This window comes from Lithobates pipiens, unplaced genomic scaffold (assembly GCF_037356315.1).
Source record: "Lithobates pipiens isolate NorthernLeopardFrog02 unplaced genomic scaffold, aLitPip1_a1.2 Scaffold_25, whole genome shotgun sequence".
In the NCBI taxonomy this organism is placed as follows: domain Eukaryota; kingdom Metazoa; phylum Chordata; class Amphibia; order Anura; family Ranidae; genus Lithobates; species Lithobates pipiens.
In genome coordinates, this window is record NW_027507787.1 from 95977837 (window position 1) to 95995170 (window position 17334).

The 17334-nt window shown below is 47.9% G+C and overlaps 1 protein-coding gene across 2 annotated transcripts; it reads right to left on the bottom strand.

Moving 5' to 3' along the window:
* Positions 1-932: 932 nt before the first annotated feature.
* Positions 933-6839, bottom strand: LOC143929919 (kinesin-like protein KIF23). Of its 2 annotated transcripts, XM_077453857.1 has the most exons (4): positions 6613-6839; positions 6189-6277; positions 5951-6032; positions 933-1143 (listed from the first exon to the last, which is right to left on the bottom strand). In XM_077453857.1, the coding sequence occupies exons 1-4, from the start codon at positions 6742-6744 to the stop codon at positions 1108-1110; spliced, it is 339 nt and encodes a 112-aa protein (XP_077309983.1). In that variant the 5' UTR covers positions 6745-6839; the 3' UTR covers positions 933-1107. The 2 variants fall into 2 exon arrangements, with proteins under 2 accessions (XP_077309983.1, XP_077309982.1); XM_077453856.1 differs by lacking the exon at positions 933-1143 and having other exon boundaries at positions 5793-6032.
* Positions 6840-17334: the final 10495 nt, after the last annotated feature.

Genomic DNA, 17334 nt, shown 5'->3' on the forward strand with positions numbered 1-17334 from the left:
AACAGCTGACGGCGGCCCGTTAATGCGCATGCACCAAGTCCGTGATATTAACGGCGCATGCGCAACATCTTTATTTAAGCGGTGGTTAAAAATTATACACTCAAGTGGGCGGAGACTTGCGGGTGGGCGGGCGGAGCTGAACAGATGCTTAGAACGTCAGCAGCAGCCCCGCCCACCCCACTAACATGCCCCTGAATCGCTGGATGTTTGTTTATGGGTCGAGAAAATGTATGGCTTCAGCTGCTATTAACAGCAATCGCGCATGCGCGGGATCTTTGTTTACTGACCAGAAAAATTATGCACTCAAGCACATTCTTATTGGTGATGAAAATTGATAGACTCGGGCGGGCGATGGCTTTATTATATCATCGGCAGCACCAATATGTATAGTATTTATTAAAGCGGGACTCCGCCGGGACTCCACGTTTTTGTTTTTTTTAAAAGCCAGCAGCTACAAATACTGCAGCTGCTGACTTTTAAAATAGTGACACTTACCCGCCCAGATCGTCTCTCGATCTTGGGTATGGGAATCAGGAAGTGGAGCCTTTGCGGCTTCATTTCCCGGTTCCCTACTGCGCATGCGCGAGTCGCGCTGCGCAATAAGGACGGTCCCCGCTGTCTCTGGGACCCGTGTGTTTCCCAGCAGGCAGCGGGGGACTTTTGGAAAGGGGCGTAATCTACGTCCCTTTCCGCAGAGAGCTATCCCGGAAGTGGGTGCAGATACCTGTACTGTACAGGTACCTGCACCCCCCTCCCCCCTGAAAGGTGCCAATTGTGGCGCCGGAGGGGGGGAGGATTCCAATGAGCGGAAGGTCCACTTTAGGGTGGAGCTCCGCTTTAAATCAGCAGAATATGCAGAGTGAATACACTAGGGGGGGGACTCTGGTGACCAGAGACCACCTTCCGCAGAGTGAATACACTAGGGGGGGGTGTTACTGAGATGATGGGAAACCTTTATATGAGTGCCCTCTTGTCACTGACCTCCTCTCCAGTGCAGGGCTCAGTTAGACGGCTCCAGGTTGGTGGTTCTGGTTTTTATTCTATAGTCTCTACTCCACAGTCCATACACATCTGACTCCTCGCGTAATCCCAATCCCGGCGGTGCTCTCACTCTTGATTCCTCTCCAGACTCCCCCTAAGAGACTGCAGACACGTTAAAAGACAAGAGATAGTCAGAGATTGCAGACAGGACACAGGAGGTGGCTAGAGGCTACAGACAGGACACAGGAGGTGGCTAGAGGCTACAGACATGGTACAAGAGGGGGTCGGAACATGTGCACAGGATTAGAGGTCGACCGATATATCGGCCGATATTTGCCGTTTTTTAAATAATCGGCATCGGCCGATTGTGCTGATAAAAAGCCGATTTAGAACTACAGCGGGACTTTGAAATTACTTCTGTATAGAAGTCAGTGTGAGTTGTCTGAGTCGTCATAGCAACACTTTCCTCCTCTCTGGGCAGACTGCCAAGAAAAGAACAGAATGATACAATGTTTACACTTGAATGAATGAAGTCATCTCTGTGTAGAAGTTCCCAGTTTAACCATTTAAAGACTAAATCTTTTCTGACACTTGTTGCTTACAAGTAAAAACCCTGTATTTTCTGCCAGAAAATCACTTAGACCCCCCCAAAAATTATATATATTTTTTTAGCAGAGATCCTAGGGAATAAAAAAGCGGTTGTTGCAATATTTTATGTCACACGGCATTTGCACAGAGGTCTTTCAAATGCATTTTTTTGGCAAAAAAATACACTATTTAAAAATAAAATAAAAACAGTAAAGTTAGCCCATTTTTTTTTTTTTCGTCCAAAAGTTTTGACTACCTGTTTTTATTTAATACATAGGTTTTTTTTTTTTTATCTAAATCATACATACAAGTAAACTGATTGGAGGTTTGTTTTGTTTAATAAATGTTTAAATGTAAGAAATTTTCTGTATCAATTATGAAGGCTGCTTTCACACTGGAGCGTTGATGGTAAAACGCAAGTTTTAGCGGCTCTTTACCATCATTTTAGCGGTGCTATTTGGCTGCTAGTGGGGCACATATAACCCAGCTAGCGGCCAAGGAAGAGGTTAAATGCGCCCATGAAGCACTGCTGCCAAATCGCATTGCATGCGCTTCAGCAGTGGTGCCCATTCATATCAATGGGCAGGAGTGGTGGAGGAACGGTATACACCACTCCAAACGTGCTGCTTGCAGGACTTTTTTTTAAGATCCTGCCAGCGCATCGCCTCAGTGTGAAAGCACTCTGTCTTTCACACAGACTGCAGGGGAGCCATTTTGCAGGCACTTTATAGGCACTATTTTTAGCCCAAAAGCGCCTGAAAAACGCCCCAATGGGAAAGGTGTGTTAGATCAAGGGGGATAAAAAAAAAATAATAATAAATAAAAAAGGAAAAAAATAAATAAATAAAATAAAATCGGCCTAACAAATCGGCCCAAAAAAATCGGCATCATATATCGGCTATCGGCCGCCATGATTTCTAAATATCGGCATCGGCATTGGCCAGAGAAAAACCCATATCGGTCGACCTCTACTTCTAAGGAAGGGGGTGGGGGGGTTGTTGGAGGAGGGGCCCGGGGGCCTGAAGGGCCTCAAGGTCGGCTCCTGGGGGTGCGATTAGGCCACTGATTGACAGCCGTGTAAGGATCCAGCGACTGGGGATGACGTCACAAACCGGGTGGAAGAGGATACTTGTGGTGCACAAGCTGTGGGCAACACTGGGATGGAAGTCAAGCCGAGATGTTTTGGGGCAAAAAGACCCTTCTTCAGGTCTTAGGATGCTGGCAAAACGTAAATTGGTGGTTTAAATAGTAAAAAGGAGACTAAAGGGGAGGAGGGGCAAAAGCCGTGTCACTCATGCTGAACAGCCCTCCCCAGGTGGAATACTGCATTTAAAAAAAAAAAGGGACACTACCAGGCAATTATGTCCATAACGTCTTAAGGTCATGACAAACAATAGTCGAATACTGTAAAGGAAAATAAAGAATACCTATATGTATTTCAATGTGTTCCTAAAATGTGTCCTCCATATGCATATATTGAGATATATTGTTGAGATGTATTTTTCTCCATAGGTATTCTTTTCTTTATTCAACCATTCTTTACTTGTCATTATGTTTGTTATGACCTTAAGAGGTTTTAGACATAAAATTGTCTGGTAGTATCCCAATAAATGTATTATTCCACCTAAAGAGGTCTGTTCGGCATGAGTGACAGTCCTCCTTCCCCCCCCCCCCTTCCTTTGGTGTCCCCAGGCAGCAGATTTGCACACCCAGGAGCCAACCTTGCCATAAGCCCTTCCAACAGGCCATTGGCCGGGGACACAGACCTCTATCTCCTCCTCGGGAGTCTGGCTGTGCACTCTCCATCTGACAGCCCAAGCTGGTTGCTTGTAATACGAGGAGCCCCCCGGTCACTCTTGCAGCTCCCACGTCCAGGTACTTTAATTGGGTTGGCAATGCTGCATGCAGCTATCCCTTGCCTCTGTATGCCCCGGTTCATTTAATAAAATGTATCTTTCTAATGAGGAAAGATTTTCACTGGCCCTTGTCTGACATGTTTTACTTCGACCTTGTGGCCCTTCCCATATGCGCTAGATGGATTTAACGATGGCCACTCATTTCGCGGCACCTGCATGTCTCTTAACAGAACGACATCTTCTTGAATGTTCCGTTTGATGGCTTGCCATTTGCGACGTTCCTGAAGTGTCAAAGTTATTTGCACCTCTAAAGCCCCGTACACACGAGAGGACTTATGTCCGACAGACTTCCGAAGGAGTCCTGCCGGAGTTCCGACAGAGTTCTGACGGACTTTTCGACTGAGCGGACTTGGCCACACACAATCACACTAAACTCAGACGGATTGGAACGTGATGACGTACGACTGGACTCGAATAAGGAAGTTCATAGCCAGTAGCCAATAGCTGCCCTAGCGTCGGTTTTAGTCCGTCGGAATAGCACACACACAAGCGAATTTTTCGAAGGGACTGGGTCCGGCGGAGTTCCGTCGGAAAAATTTGAAGCATGTTCCATTTTCTAAAGTCCGTCGGACTTTTGCGAATCAAAAGTCCGTTGCAGCCCACACACGATCGAATAGTCTGACGGAATCATTCCGTCGGACTTTGGATGTTGAAAAGTCCGCTCGTGTGTACGTGGCATAACAGTCCCAAAATGTGCTAGCGAGGCGCCGCACCTGTCTCCATTGGCGTTTATACATGTTTTTTTTTTAATTTAAAGCGGAGGTCCATCCTAAAGTGGACCTTCCGCTCATTGGAACCCTCCCCCCCCTCCGGCACCACAAATTGGCACCTTTCAGGGGGGAGGGGGTGCAGGTACCTGTACAGTACAGGTATCTGCACCCACTTCCGGGATAGATTCTGCAGAAGGTACGCCCCTTTCCGCAGAATCTACGCCCCTTTCCGAAAGTCCCCCCGATCCCAGAGACAGCGGGGACCATCCTTATTGCGCAGCGCGACTCGCGCATGCGCAGTAGGGAACCGGGAAATGAGGCCGAAAGGCTCCACTTCCTGATTCCCATACCCAAGATGGCGGCTGCAACACCCGAGAGACGATCAAGAGATCGGCTTCGGGTGCCGACATCGCGGGCACGCTGGGCGGGTAAGTGTCACTATTTTAAAAGTCAGCAGCTGCAGTATTTGTAGATGCTGGCTTTTAAAAATAAAAAAAACGCAGAACTCCCGGCGGACTCCCGCTTTAAGTTCCCGACTGGAGTGGGAATGTCTCCCATCTTCTGTGAGAGGAGCATTGCTGGGGGTCAGAATGCTTGGCGATTCTGGAATCAAAGGCCTTGCGTTGACAATGGCTGACACTTCAGCCATAAATGTGAGGCAAGTCGAGCTAAAACTAGTAGATTTACTTTCTGCCTGAAACGGCTACGCTCAGCTGTGAATGGGAAGTCTCGTTTTCACGCAGAAAGCCGTGCGTTTTAGGCCACGATTTTGTACAGGTCAAATGGTCACCAATGTAAAAAGAAAAAACATGCCTGTAAAGCTGCCTAAAAAAAAGCTCCAGAACTTGTTTGAGCTTCATGACATCTATAGGACTAAGCCCAGTGTATTATAAACCTTTTACTCCTCCAAATACCTTTAACCACTTCCCGTGACCCACCTTAAACAAACAACTGGACTACATATGGATTAAATGGCCATCCGGCCGTATTTTATTTAACAAATCTGTTTCATAAATAACATAAATAACTTTAAATAACCGTAAACCTTCCCAGCCTCTAAACGGGTCATGGGTACTAGCATAATAACATACTGGTCACTGCAAACGACTTTTGAACTTTGACCTCTTGACCTCCAGACGGAAACCCCTGTCTCGGAGGCTATACCTAAATCGTCGCAGTGACCTACCCCTTTTAACCCTTCCAGGTTAACCCCTCGTAACCTGGAAGTACCAATAAACCACCCCCATCCATGGATGGGTACAACAGTTTACTACCCGTACCTCCCATTATTACTTTAAAACTGCCAAAGAACCGCCTGTCTCCCCTTGTATCATTAACAAACCTCCCAACAAAAGGACCCTCATTCCACAACCAGGGAGGGTGGGTGGGGATCACTTCCTCCTCCGCTCGTGTGACTGAGCGCAGCACGTCCTGACTCACGGAGCTACGCGCTAGGCTCCGCCCCTGGCTCCGCCCACCTGGCCTCCTTAAAGCGGCCCTGCTCTACACTAAAGACGGCGACTGTGCAGTCCAGCACATGTCATGCCGTCCCTACGCCCACCCCCTGCGGCTGCTAGCTCCGGGACTCTCTGGCGTTTTGGAGTGGGGATGTGCGCCATCTCCATAGACAATACATTCTCTCCTCCTCCGACCCCTCTCCAGCGTTTTGTAGCTTCAGGCTTGCAGCTGCAAAAACGCTCAGGTGTGAATGGGGCCTTATACTGTATAAAATGTTACACATCGGATCAAACTTACTCTGGTTTCTACATCTGTCCACTCCGATTCTGTGCTCTCTGCCAGTTGAGGCCGATTTGTTTCAGAGGATCTCCTCTTGCGACTGTAAAACAAGTTACAAAAAAATAAAAAAAATTTACTAAAAAGCTCAAGAGCGGTTAATGCCTGTAATTCTAGAGCCATCAGAAGATCGCCAACAGAATGCTATAGTTCTTTGTAGATCGCAATCCACAACGTCTGCATGGTGACTGCAGCATACCCATTTCCAGGAGGAGATTCCTGCCTGAGCGTTTCAACGTCTGTGAACTGTACAGACTGACCGCCACCTCGAGTCCGGAAGACGTCACCCTGAAAACAGATTTATACACGGTTAGCCACAAACATAAAACACAGACCGTCACAGACATCATAAAAAAGGTGCTCACCGAATGTGCAGGATAGGACAGGTGTAAAAAAAATACAAATAAAACCACAAACACACCCCACCAAAAATTGACCACATTATGGAATAAAAGTTAAAGATTGCATGCAATACATATTGCTCCTCACATTACTTGCTAGGGCAGTTTTAGATTTTAAAGCATTCTCTTCTTCATACAAAAAACGAAGAATAATAATAATAATAACAATAACCCACACACTCCTCCTCTTCCCCCCCCACCACCACTTTGAATATCTGTTACCTTAATAAGTTTAGTTTCCATCTCCCCATCCGAGGCCAGCTGCTGGTGCGTCAGCTTGTACTTGTCACACTTGGCCAACGCCTTTTCGCTAGCCACAGATACTTTGATGGCATTGGGGACATGAGGCTGCATAACCGTCTCGGTCTCCACACTACCAGATGGCTTATGGTCTACCCATCTCTCCCCTGCGGAGCGAGAGCGGCGGTGCCTCGTGTGCACTGGGGGAATAGTCTAAGCAGGACCAGAAAAATCAAGATCAAAGACAAACAGAAGAAAAATCAGTCAATAAAAAATTATTCAACATGCAAATGTAGGTGCAGTTGTTACCGGCCTCAAAATGTGAATTAAGAGAGCCGATGATTGTAGACGCGATGAGATAAGGTGATCAGCTTGGCGTGGACTGCAAAGAATCACACAAACAGCATGAGATATGACCACTGACTTTATGGCTGGAAGTAGTTTAATTTCCAGTCACATGGTGTGTGGCCTTTGTAGACATGTCACTGGAGAAGTGATCGAGGGGGTGTACATCTCACCTAGGTTGCTACACAGTGTGAGATGGTAAATCCAGGATGGATCAGTTTCTCAGCAGCGATATGCTGCTGAGTTGTTATTTAATTTTGCCGGGCCTGGGTTTATATGGAATGGCAGGTAGGTTTGGTAGAGGGACCTGTCATTCCACATCCCCCGATCCAGTTCTGGGTTTGGGATCAGGTGAGCTTGGATCCTAATTAGCCTGGGAAGCTAAAGGCTCTGTAGGGTCTGCAGGTGATTGCTTCTCAGCCAGGGAATGAACAATCTGTGTGTTGAAGGAAGCTGCAAGCACAGCCACTGCTGGAGCTAAAACTCACCCTGCGATATCCAGGCGAAAGACGCTGTGTTTGTAAGTGTCAGATAGGTGAGCAGAACCTGTTAGTAAGCGCCCAGCCGGGCTAGGACTTTTATTTTTGTTGTACTTAGAAAGCACGGTGTTGCTGTATATTTTGTTTGCTGGACTGTTTGTACCACGAATAAACGCCAAGATCTGCTTTATCAAATTCCAAGTCTGCTGTGAACTGTGTCCAAACACACCCTACCCCGGGAAGATCCCTTACAATTGGTGGAGGTAGCGGGCAACGCGGTTGCTAGGGGCAACGGTGTGGACAGACTTGGCTACAGCTGCTGATGTCCTGGGTGAAAGCTGCAACTACACTCCAAAAACAGTCCAGCAACATGGAGGAGATGCTGAAGCAGTTTATGCAAGTGAGTTTGCAACAACAGCAGGCTCAGACAGAGGCCAATAGACGACATGAACAGTCCATGGCTGAACAACAGCAGATGATGGCTGCACAACAGCAGGCGCAGACAGAGGCCAATAGACGACATGAACAGTCCATGGCTGCACAACAGCAGATGATGGCTGCACAACAACAACTTATCGAGCACCTGATAGTAAATCGAGAGGCGCCTGTGGTTGCTAATCCACCCACAATGGAGGGAGCCGCTCCAGAGATTTTTTCTGGGAGAAGGACTGTGCAGAAAGCGCTGCAAAAGATGACTGCTGAGGACGATGTTGAGGCCTATCTAACAGTATTTGAGCGCGTGGCTGAGCGAGAGAAGTTACCAGCCGCTGAGTGGGCAGAGGTAATTGCGCCCTATTTAACAGGTGAACCTCAAAAGGCCTACTATGACCTCAGTGAGCAAGAGGTTAAGGACTATACTCGGCTAAAAGAGGAGATGCTTGCCCGACTAGGAGTTACTACTGCAGTCCGTGCCCGGAGGGTACGCAACTGGAGCTACAGTCTGGACAAATCAGCGAGGTCCCAGATGTATGACCTAATCCATTTGGCAAGAAAGTGGTTGGAGCCAGACACTTCTACTCCTGCACAAATCCTAGAGAAGGTCGTGATGGATCGCTACCTCCGAGCCCTTCCTACTGACTTGCAACGCTGGGTGGGACAAGGTGATCCTAAGAATGCAAACGAACTTGTCAACCTTGTGGAGAGGTTCCAGGCGACTGAGGACTACCTCCGTGATGTTCCTGCAGCATCTTCACCTCCCCGGAGCGCCAGATCTGTGCCGTCAGCTGGTAAGAGACTTCCATCTATTGGGGGAGTGTGGAGGGGTGCTGATGGGGGGAAAAGGGCTCAAGTGGTGTCTCAGGGACAAAAGACTGGTGATGGTCCCGGGTGGCTAAGGGGCTCTGAAAAGGACTCCTTGCCAAAGAGACCAGGCCCTATCCAGTGTTGGAGATGCCATGAGGCGGGACACGTGTCGGCCCATTGCCCTCTTACCTCTGAACCCATGGAATGTGACGCTAGCAGGCGTCAGTCGCTATTTGCGGAACCATCTTGTGCTGCAGTTCCTGGACTAGAGACTGAACCGCAAATCTGCAACATCACAATCAATGACTTTCCTGTTAAAGCGTTAATGGACTCAGGAAGCCTTGTAACCTTGGTGCATGCTAGCCTGGTGACTGGGGACTTAGAGTCTAAAAAGCATATGAGTGTTGTGTGCATACATGGTGATACAAAAGTGTACCCTATAGTGCTGGCTAAAGTCGGGACTGAACAAGGCACCGTACAATATGAAGTGGGTGTGGTTAAAAACCTCATGCATAATGTAATATTGGGGCGCGATTTTCCATTATTCTGGGCTCTTTGGGAAAAAAGAAAAATCCCCAAAAGGAGTGAGGATACCTCTAAGGGGGTTGCCTTGTCCACTGTGAATGATAAAAATGTGCAGGATGAAAATGATTGTTTTCCTTTGCAGGTCCTGGCTGGGGAGGAGGAGGCTCCTCCCACTGAGCAAAATATACTAGACTTAGAGGTGTCTAGCGATAATTTTGGGACTGCACAATTACAGGACCCCACTCTCAAAAATGCGAGAGAGCAGGTTGCTGTTATGAACGGGGTACCTCAGGAACCAGATGCTGAAAAAAGATTTCCACATTTTTCGGTGACTAATGATCTTTTTTATAGAGTCAATAAGGTTAAAGATGAGATTGTGGAACAGCTTCTGGTACCTAAGCCGTACCGGCGTCAGGTGCTTGACATGGCACATAACCATGTTCTTGGGGGACACTTGGGGACTGACAAAACGCGAGAGAGGGTTCTCCAGAGGTTTTTTTGGCCGGCCATATATGATGACATTAAAAAATACTGTGAGTCGTGCCCCACATGTCAGGTTAGTGCCCCAGTGTCACATTTTCGCAGTCCTTTGGTTTCGCTCCCTATTATAGAGGTGCCTTTTGAGCGTATTGCCATGGATTTAGTGGGTCCCATTGTAAAGTCAGCTAGAGGACACCAGTATATTTTGGTAGTCCTGGATTATGCGACCCGCTATCCTGAGGCTGTACCCTTAAGAAACACTGCATCTAAAACAATTGCACGTGAGTTGTTTTATATGTTCTCTAGGACTGGGATCCCCAAAGAAATCCTAACTGACCAAGGTACGCCATTTATGTCGAAAGTAATGAAGGAATTATGCAGACTATTTAAAATCTCACACATCCGTACCTCTGTGTACCACCCCCAGACGGACGGATTGGTGGAGAGATTTAATAAAACTTTGAAACATATGTTGAAGAAAGTGGTGGCAAAAGATGGTCGTGACTGGGATCATTTATTACCCTACCTCATGTTTGCTATTAGGGAGGTGCCCCAAGCGTCCACAGGGTTCTCACCATTCGAGTTGGTCTATGGTCATCACCCTAGGGGTCTACTAGACATTGCAAAAGAGACATGGGAGAATGAGTCCACCCCATACAAGAGTGTTATTGAGCATGTAGCACAAATGCAGGACCGTATAGCCACTGTAATGCCCCTGGTAAGGGAACACCTCCAGAGAGCTCAAGAGGCCCAAAGTAGAATTTACAACCGGTCCGCAAGAATCAGGACATTCAACCCAGGCGATAGGGTCCTTATACTAGTCCCCACTGTTGAGAGTAAATTCTTAGCGAAGTGGCAAGGTCCTTATGAAATTGTTGAAAAGATCAGTGAGGTGAACTACAAGGTGCACCAACCAGGTAGAAGGAAGCCTTTCCAAGTTTATCACATAAACTTGATCAAGCCCTGGAAAGACAGGGAATCCTTGGGGGCGACAAATACTGTTAATAATTTGTCACAACCAATCCCTCCAGTCAAGGTAGGTGATACTCTATCAGTGTCACAGAAACAGGAGGCTCAGGAATTTTTACAGAAAAACAAAAACAAGTTCTCTGACCTCCCAGGGCGTACACACCTCATCCATCATCACATTGAAACTGAGCCTAGAAGCAGAGTAAACCTTAAGCCCTATAGGATACCCGAGGCACGTAGGGAAGCCGTATCTGCCGAGGTAAAACGTATGCTTGCTCTGGGGGTAATTGAGGTGTCACAGAGTGAATGGTCCAGCCCAATTGTGCTAATCCCAAAGCCCAATGGAACTTGGAGGTTCTGTAACGATTTCAGAAAGTTGAATGAGATCTCCAAGTTCGATGCGTATCCTATGCCCAGGGTAGATGAGTTGATTGAGAAGTTGGGTAACGCCAGGTACATAACCACCCTCGATCTCACAAAGGGCTATTGGCAGATTCCACTTTCTGACGAGGCTAAAGAGAAAACTGCTTTCTCCACCCCTGATGGGCTATTCCAGTATGTAGTGATGCCGTTCGGGTTACATGGAGCGCCTGCAACTTTCCAGAGGTTGATGGACTTGATTCTGCGACCACATCGTGATTACTCAGCCGCCTACCTCGATGATGTGGTCATTTTTAGCCCTGATTGGGAAAGTCACCTCTGTAAGGTACAGGCCGTGTTGGATGCCATAAGTGATGCAGGGTTGACCATAAATGCCGAGAAGTGTGCTCTAGCCCTAGAAGAGGCCAAATATCTGGGCTACATTGTTGGAAGAGGATTGGTTAGGCCACAGCTAAATAAAATTGAGGCAATACAGAATTGGCCTAGACCCCTGACAAGGAAACAGGTTAGAGCTTTCCTGGGTATTACGGGTTATTACCGTAGATTTGTGCCGAACTTTGCCTCAGTTGCTGCTCCGCTAACTGACTTGACAAAGGGCGGAAAGACAGCAATGGTCACGTGGACCCCAGAGGCCGAGGAGGCTTTCCAAAGCCTTAAGTCTGCCTTGTGCCAACCACCTGTGTTAGTCACCCCCGATTTCAGGCGAGAATTTCTGGTCCAGACAGATGCCTCTAGCACAGGCTTAGGTGCAGTACTCTCACAAGTAGTGAATGGTGAGGAGCATCCGGTGACGTACTTGAGTAGAAAACTAACCCCGGCCGAGAAAAATTATGCCATTGTGGAGCGAGAATGTTTGGCAGTGAAGTGGGCCCTAGAATCTTTAAAGTATTACTTGCTAGGCAGGAAATTCAAGTTGGTGACAGACCATGCCCCCCTAACATGGATGAAGTTAAACAAGGAGAGAAATGCAAGAGTGACTAGATGGTTTCTCTCCCTACAAAACTTTAATTTCACTGTGGAACACAGGCCAGGGAAATTACAGGCAAATGCTGACGCATTGTCAAGGGTAAGTTGTCTGTGGGGACAAAAGGCTCAGCCCTCCGGTCTGAAAAAGAGGGGGGGGATATGTAGACATGTCACTGGAGAAGTGATCGAGGGGGTGTACATCTCACCTAGGTTGCTACACAGTGTGAGATGGTAAATCCAGGATGGATCAGTTTCTCAGCAGCGATATGCTGCTGAGTTGTTATTTAATTTTGCCGGGCCTGGGTTTATATGGAATGGCAGGTAGGTTTGGTAGAGGGACCTGTCATTCCACATCCCCCGATCCAGTTCTGGGTTTGGGATCAGGTGAGCTTGGATCCTAATTAGCCTGGGAAGCTAAAGGCTCTGTAGGGTCTGCAGGTGATTGCTTCTCAGCCAGGGAATGAACAATCTGTGTGTTGAAGGAAGCTGCAAGCACAGCCACTGCTGGAGCTAAAACTCACCCTGCGATATCCAGGCGAAAGACGCTGTGTTTGTAAGTGTCAGATAGGTGAGCAGAACCTGTTAGTAAGCGCCCAGCCGGGCTAGGACTTTTATTTTTGTTGTACTTAGAAAGCACGGTGTTGCTGTATATTTTGTTTGCTGGACTGTTTGTACCACGAATAAACGCCAAGATCTGCTTTATCAAATTCCAAGTCTGCAGTGAACTGTGTCCAAACACACCCTACCCCGGGAAGATCCCTTACACCTTATATAGACTCTGTTTGTGTACCTTCTCTGCCATCTACTGGTTATTAATAGAATAGAAGGGACATGTTTAGAAATATAAAAAAAAAATGAATATGTACTTTGCTTTGGGGTGTCTGTTTTGTGACCATATAAACCCCAGTCCGTCACACAGTCATCAGGCCTGGTACAGGTCATTGAAAAGGACAGGAAGTTGTGTGTACAGGGGAACCCAGAGTCCAATGTGCTGGAACTGGCTTTGTGGGGGTTGTAGAAGCTCCATTCTCAGTGGTGAAAATTGCACCAAGTGAACAAAACTGGTACTACACCCCCCCCCCACCCCCACCGGTATACAAGACCTTAACGTGACAAAAATGTACCCATCTGGGTTCAGAATGATACTTTGAACTCATTGCCATCTTGCTTAAAAACAAAAAAACTCCTCACTGCATTTATTACAAAATGAAGCAGAGATCAAAATAACTAGTATGGGTTCCAGTTTCCATCACTCCAGTAATGCATTTCAGCAGTTAAAAAGGACAATGGCAACTAGCTGCGGTGTGGGACCTGGTCATAAGAATACATTCCTGCTCATCACTATATTGGAATAGTAGGGCCCCCTTCACACGGCCAACTAGGCCGGATTCACACCGGTGTTTTGTCAGATTGGACGACCCGTCAGATTTTGTAAGGGAAAGGACGTTCCATCGCCACCATCTTGCTACACCCCGCACTCATCCACAGTAATGATACTGTGAGATGGCGGCAAGCGAACATCTTGTTACACCCACTGGAGTCTTGCAATTCACACTTATTTTTAACAGTAAACTCAGCTTATATGGTGAAATACAGTATTTAAAAATCTGCTGAGATTTAGAATTTTAAAAGCAGCAAACCTGATCTCAGAGGTTTAATATGACAGACCACTGCTTTGAAAAAAAATAAAAATATAGATCAAAACAGTGAAGGATTTCTCAATACTGAATTTCTCAATTTAAATGTAAAAAAGAAGAAGTGTGAAATGCAAGACTCCGGAGGGTGTAACAAGATGTCCGCTTGCCGCCTACTCACTGTATCCTTACTGTGGACGAGTGTGGGGTGTAGCAAGTTAACGGCGATGGAACAAAAATCTGACAATAGTGGGCTTCGATTTTGTGAGCACGTTGTGTGTAAATCAATGGCTATGAGAGATGTCTTGTTGGACCAACTTTGAAAAAGGTTCCTGAACTACTTTGGTCCTACTTTAGCCCACTGAATATCACTGAAGTTGGATCCTTGTCCTCACCATCCAACTTGTGCCATCAGACATGATTACAGTAGCAGTAAAAAGGAATTTGTCACACCAAGATTGTTTTGATTGGTCAAAAGGACAATTTGGATTATCTCAAAGTTGGAGGAAAATATTATCCTGTTCATTCAAGTCAGATGGAAGTAGGACCGATGTTGCAGGGCAGTCTCGTTGTACCAGTGTGAACCCGGCCTAAACCACATACCAGTTGACTCTTGTGGCTGGACTGACAAGTGCATAAGAATAGTGGCATGTTTCACGTGTAGCTGCACACCACAGGGGGTGGGGTCTACCTGCAGTTGGGGACATCAGTTCTTAAATGATTGGTGTGTGGCTACATGCAAAGGGTGGCAGCCGATCTCAGCCCTGTCTTTAGTTTATATAGTCCCGGGGTCTCCAAACCTAAACAAAAAAGGGCCAGGTTACTGTACTTTAAGACTTGAGGGTGCCAGACAGTGGCCACTGGGAGTAGAAATGGTCTTGTGTCAGTGCGAGGAACCGTGCCTCATCACCGACATCAGTGCGAGGAACCGTGCCCCATCCCCGACATCAGTGCGAGGATCCGTGCCCCATCACCGACATCAGTGCGAGGAACCGTGCCCCATCACCGACATCAGTGCGAGGAACCGTGCCCCATCACCGACATCAGTACGAGGAACCGTGCCCCATCGCCGACATCAGTGCGAGGATCCGTGCCCCATCACCAACATCAGTACGAGGAACCGTGCCCCATCGCCGACATCAGTACGAGGAACCGTGCCCCATCACCGACATCAGTGCGAGGATCCATGCCCCATCACCGACATCAGTGCGAGGAACCGTGCCCCATCACCGACATCAGTGCGAGGATCCGTGCCCCATCACCGACATCAGTGCGAGGAACCGTGCCCCATCACCGACATCAGTACGAGGAACCGTGCCCCATCGCCGACATCAGTGCGAGGATCCGTGCCCCATCACCGATATCAGTACGAGGAACCGTGCCCCATCGCCGACATCAGTGCGAGGATCCGTGCCCCATCACCGATATCAGTACGAGGAACCGTGCCCCATCGCCGACATCAGTGCGAGGAACCGTGCCCCATCACCGACATCAGTGCGAGGATCCGTGCCCCATCGCCGACATCAGTGCGAGGAACCGTGCCCCATCACCGACATCAGTGCGAGGATCCGTGCCCCATCGCCGACATCAGTGCGAGGATCCGTGCCCCATCACCGACATCAGTGCGAGGAACCGTGCCCCATCACCGACATCAGTGCGAGGATCCGTGCCCCATCGCTGACATCAGTGTGAGGAACCGTGCCCCATCACCGACATCAGTACGAGGAACCATGCCCCATCGCCGACATCAGTGCGAGGATCCGTGCCCCATCACCGATATCAGTACGAGGAACCGTGCCCCATCGCCGACATCAGTGCGAGGAACCGTGCCCCATCACCGACATCAGTACGAGGAACCATGCCCCATCGCCGACATCAGTGCGAGGAACCGTGCCCCATCACCGACATCAGTGCGAGGATCCGTGCCCCATCACCGACATCAGTGCGAGGATACGTGCCCCATCACCGACATCAGTACGAGGAACCGTGCCCCATCGCCGACATCAGTGCGAGGAACCGTGCCCCATCACCGACATCAGTGCGAGGATCCGTGCCCCATCATTGGCATTGCTGTGGGGTGGTTTTGGGGGACAGTGCCCCGACATTGGTATTACGGGGGGGGACACAAATAGTGCCCCATCATTGGTATTACTGAAGGGGGGGTTGTGGGGTGTGGGTGGACAAATAGTACCCCATCATTGGCATTAGTGTGAGAAATCATGCTTTGTTGATGCAACAGGAATTAAATCCCATCGTTGGTGTCAGTGGGAGGAAACGTGCCCCAAGGGCAGAATTCAAGGCAAACAAAGGGCCGCAGTTTGGAGACCACTGATCTAGACTGAGCGGCCATCGCTATTTGCAGGCACCCGTCATACCAGCTGCAATACTCTGCTGATCCTTGCCGCTGGAATTCAGTTCAAGTGGCTAAATGGCTGTGTGAAGGAGGCCATAAAGTACCAGAAACAGACAGCTGAACTCCAGGCAAACAGCTGAACATACACCTGAAGGGTCACAGGTGTGTGTATTGTTTATCTACTGTGCTAAAAAATAAAAAAATAAAAATAAAATAATCCTGTTCAACCAGGTACCCAGAGCAGGCAGCATAGCCAGGTCCTTGGAATCTGCTGTATAATACTGCAGCCGAGAGACACCACCTGGTCTATATGTCTCAATCTGTAACTGTAGAGTAAAATAAGCAGCAATAGAAGCCAAAAGGTCTGCTTGCACTTTCTACTCCTTGGCATTAAAATGACAGGTGTACTATACCAACCCACCCTTTCTTGTCCTGAATCTACACTACAAGCTCCCACCCCAAGCTGCTTATTCGTCTACTCCATGTCTTCATCCTCTGTCACTGGCTGTGACCAGTGGTGAACCGAAATGAAAATTCCAATGCCAAAAACGAAGATTTAGGATGCAGTTGGCCGAAACTGAAAACCGACAGTTAAAAAAAAAAAATAATAATAATTGAAATGACTGAGGCGGGTGTAATGTTGCATTGAAATCAATGGAATGCGGTTTTACATTGAAGTCAATGGGAGGCAGCATGCCGTTATCAGCACTTCTTTCTCTTCTATCTGCAAAAACGGTGATAACCCCCATTTTTTTTGGAGGCGATGATTTTCGGTGGCCGATATTATCAGTGCATCCCTAGGTGCAACTATTCCACAGACTTTTATAGGTCCATAGTCTAAGATGTTCAGAATAAGGCCCCAATACAAGTCTGATGACTCAATTTGCAGACAGAGCCCACAATGTGGACTATTTTGGCCTGGACAGGATGAAGACAAAGCCGCAGGGGGTGGGGAGTTTTTGGTACATATTTCAGGAGGGCGAGGGATTAAAAAAAAAGGTGTTTTATCTGCCTGGAGTCCAGATATGTCCATTCAATTGGGCTGATTTACTTAGGACCCTTTACACCAGGCATATGCAATTAGTGGACCTCCAGCTGTTGCAAAACTACAAGTCCCATCATGCCTCTGCCTCTGGGTGTCATGCTTGTGGCTGTCAGAGTCTTGCTATGCCTCATGGGACTTGTAGTTCAGCCACAGCTGGAGGTCAGCTAATTGCATATCCCTGCTTTACACGAACGGACAGGCAGACCCGATCAGAACCTCCATGAAGCGGCGGGAGTAAAACGGACACGTGTTAGTCAACGCCCACCCACATCCATTCCAATCAGC

Excerpts from the sequence above, each read along its gene's own strand:
- LOC143929919 (XM_077453856.1), bottom strand. The coding sequence starts at position 6,744 with ATGCAGCCTCATGTCCCCAATGCCATCAAAGTATCTGTGGCTAGCGAA. Across the intron at positions 6,278-6,612 it reads TGGAAACTAAACTTATTAAG|GGTGACGTCTTCCGGACTCG; the intron begins GTAACAGATATT and ends ATCTGTTTTCAG. Across the intron at positions 6,033-6,188 it reads GAATCTCCTCCTGGAAATGG|TCGCAAGAGGAGATCCTCTG; the intron begins GTATGCTGCAGT and ends CTTGTTTTACAG.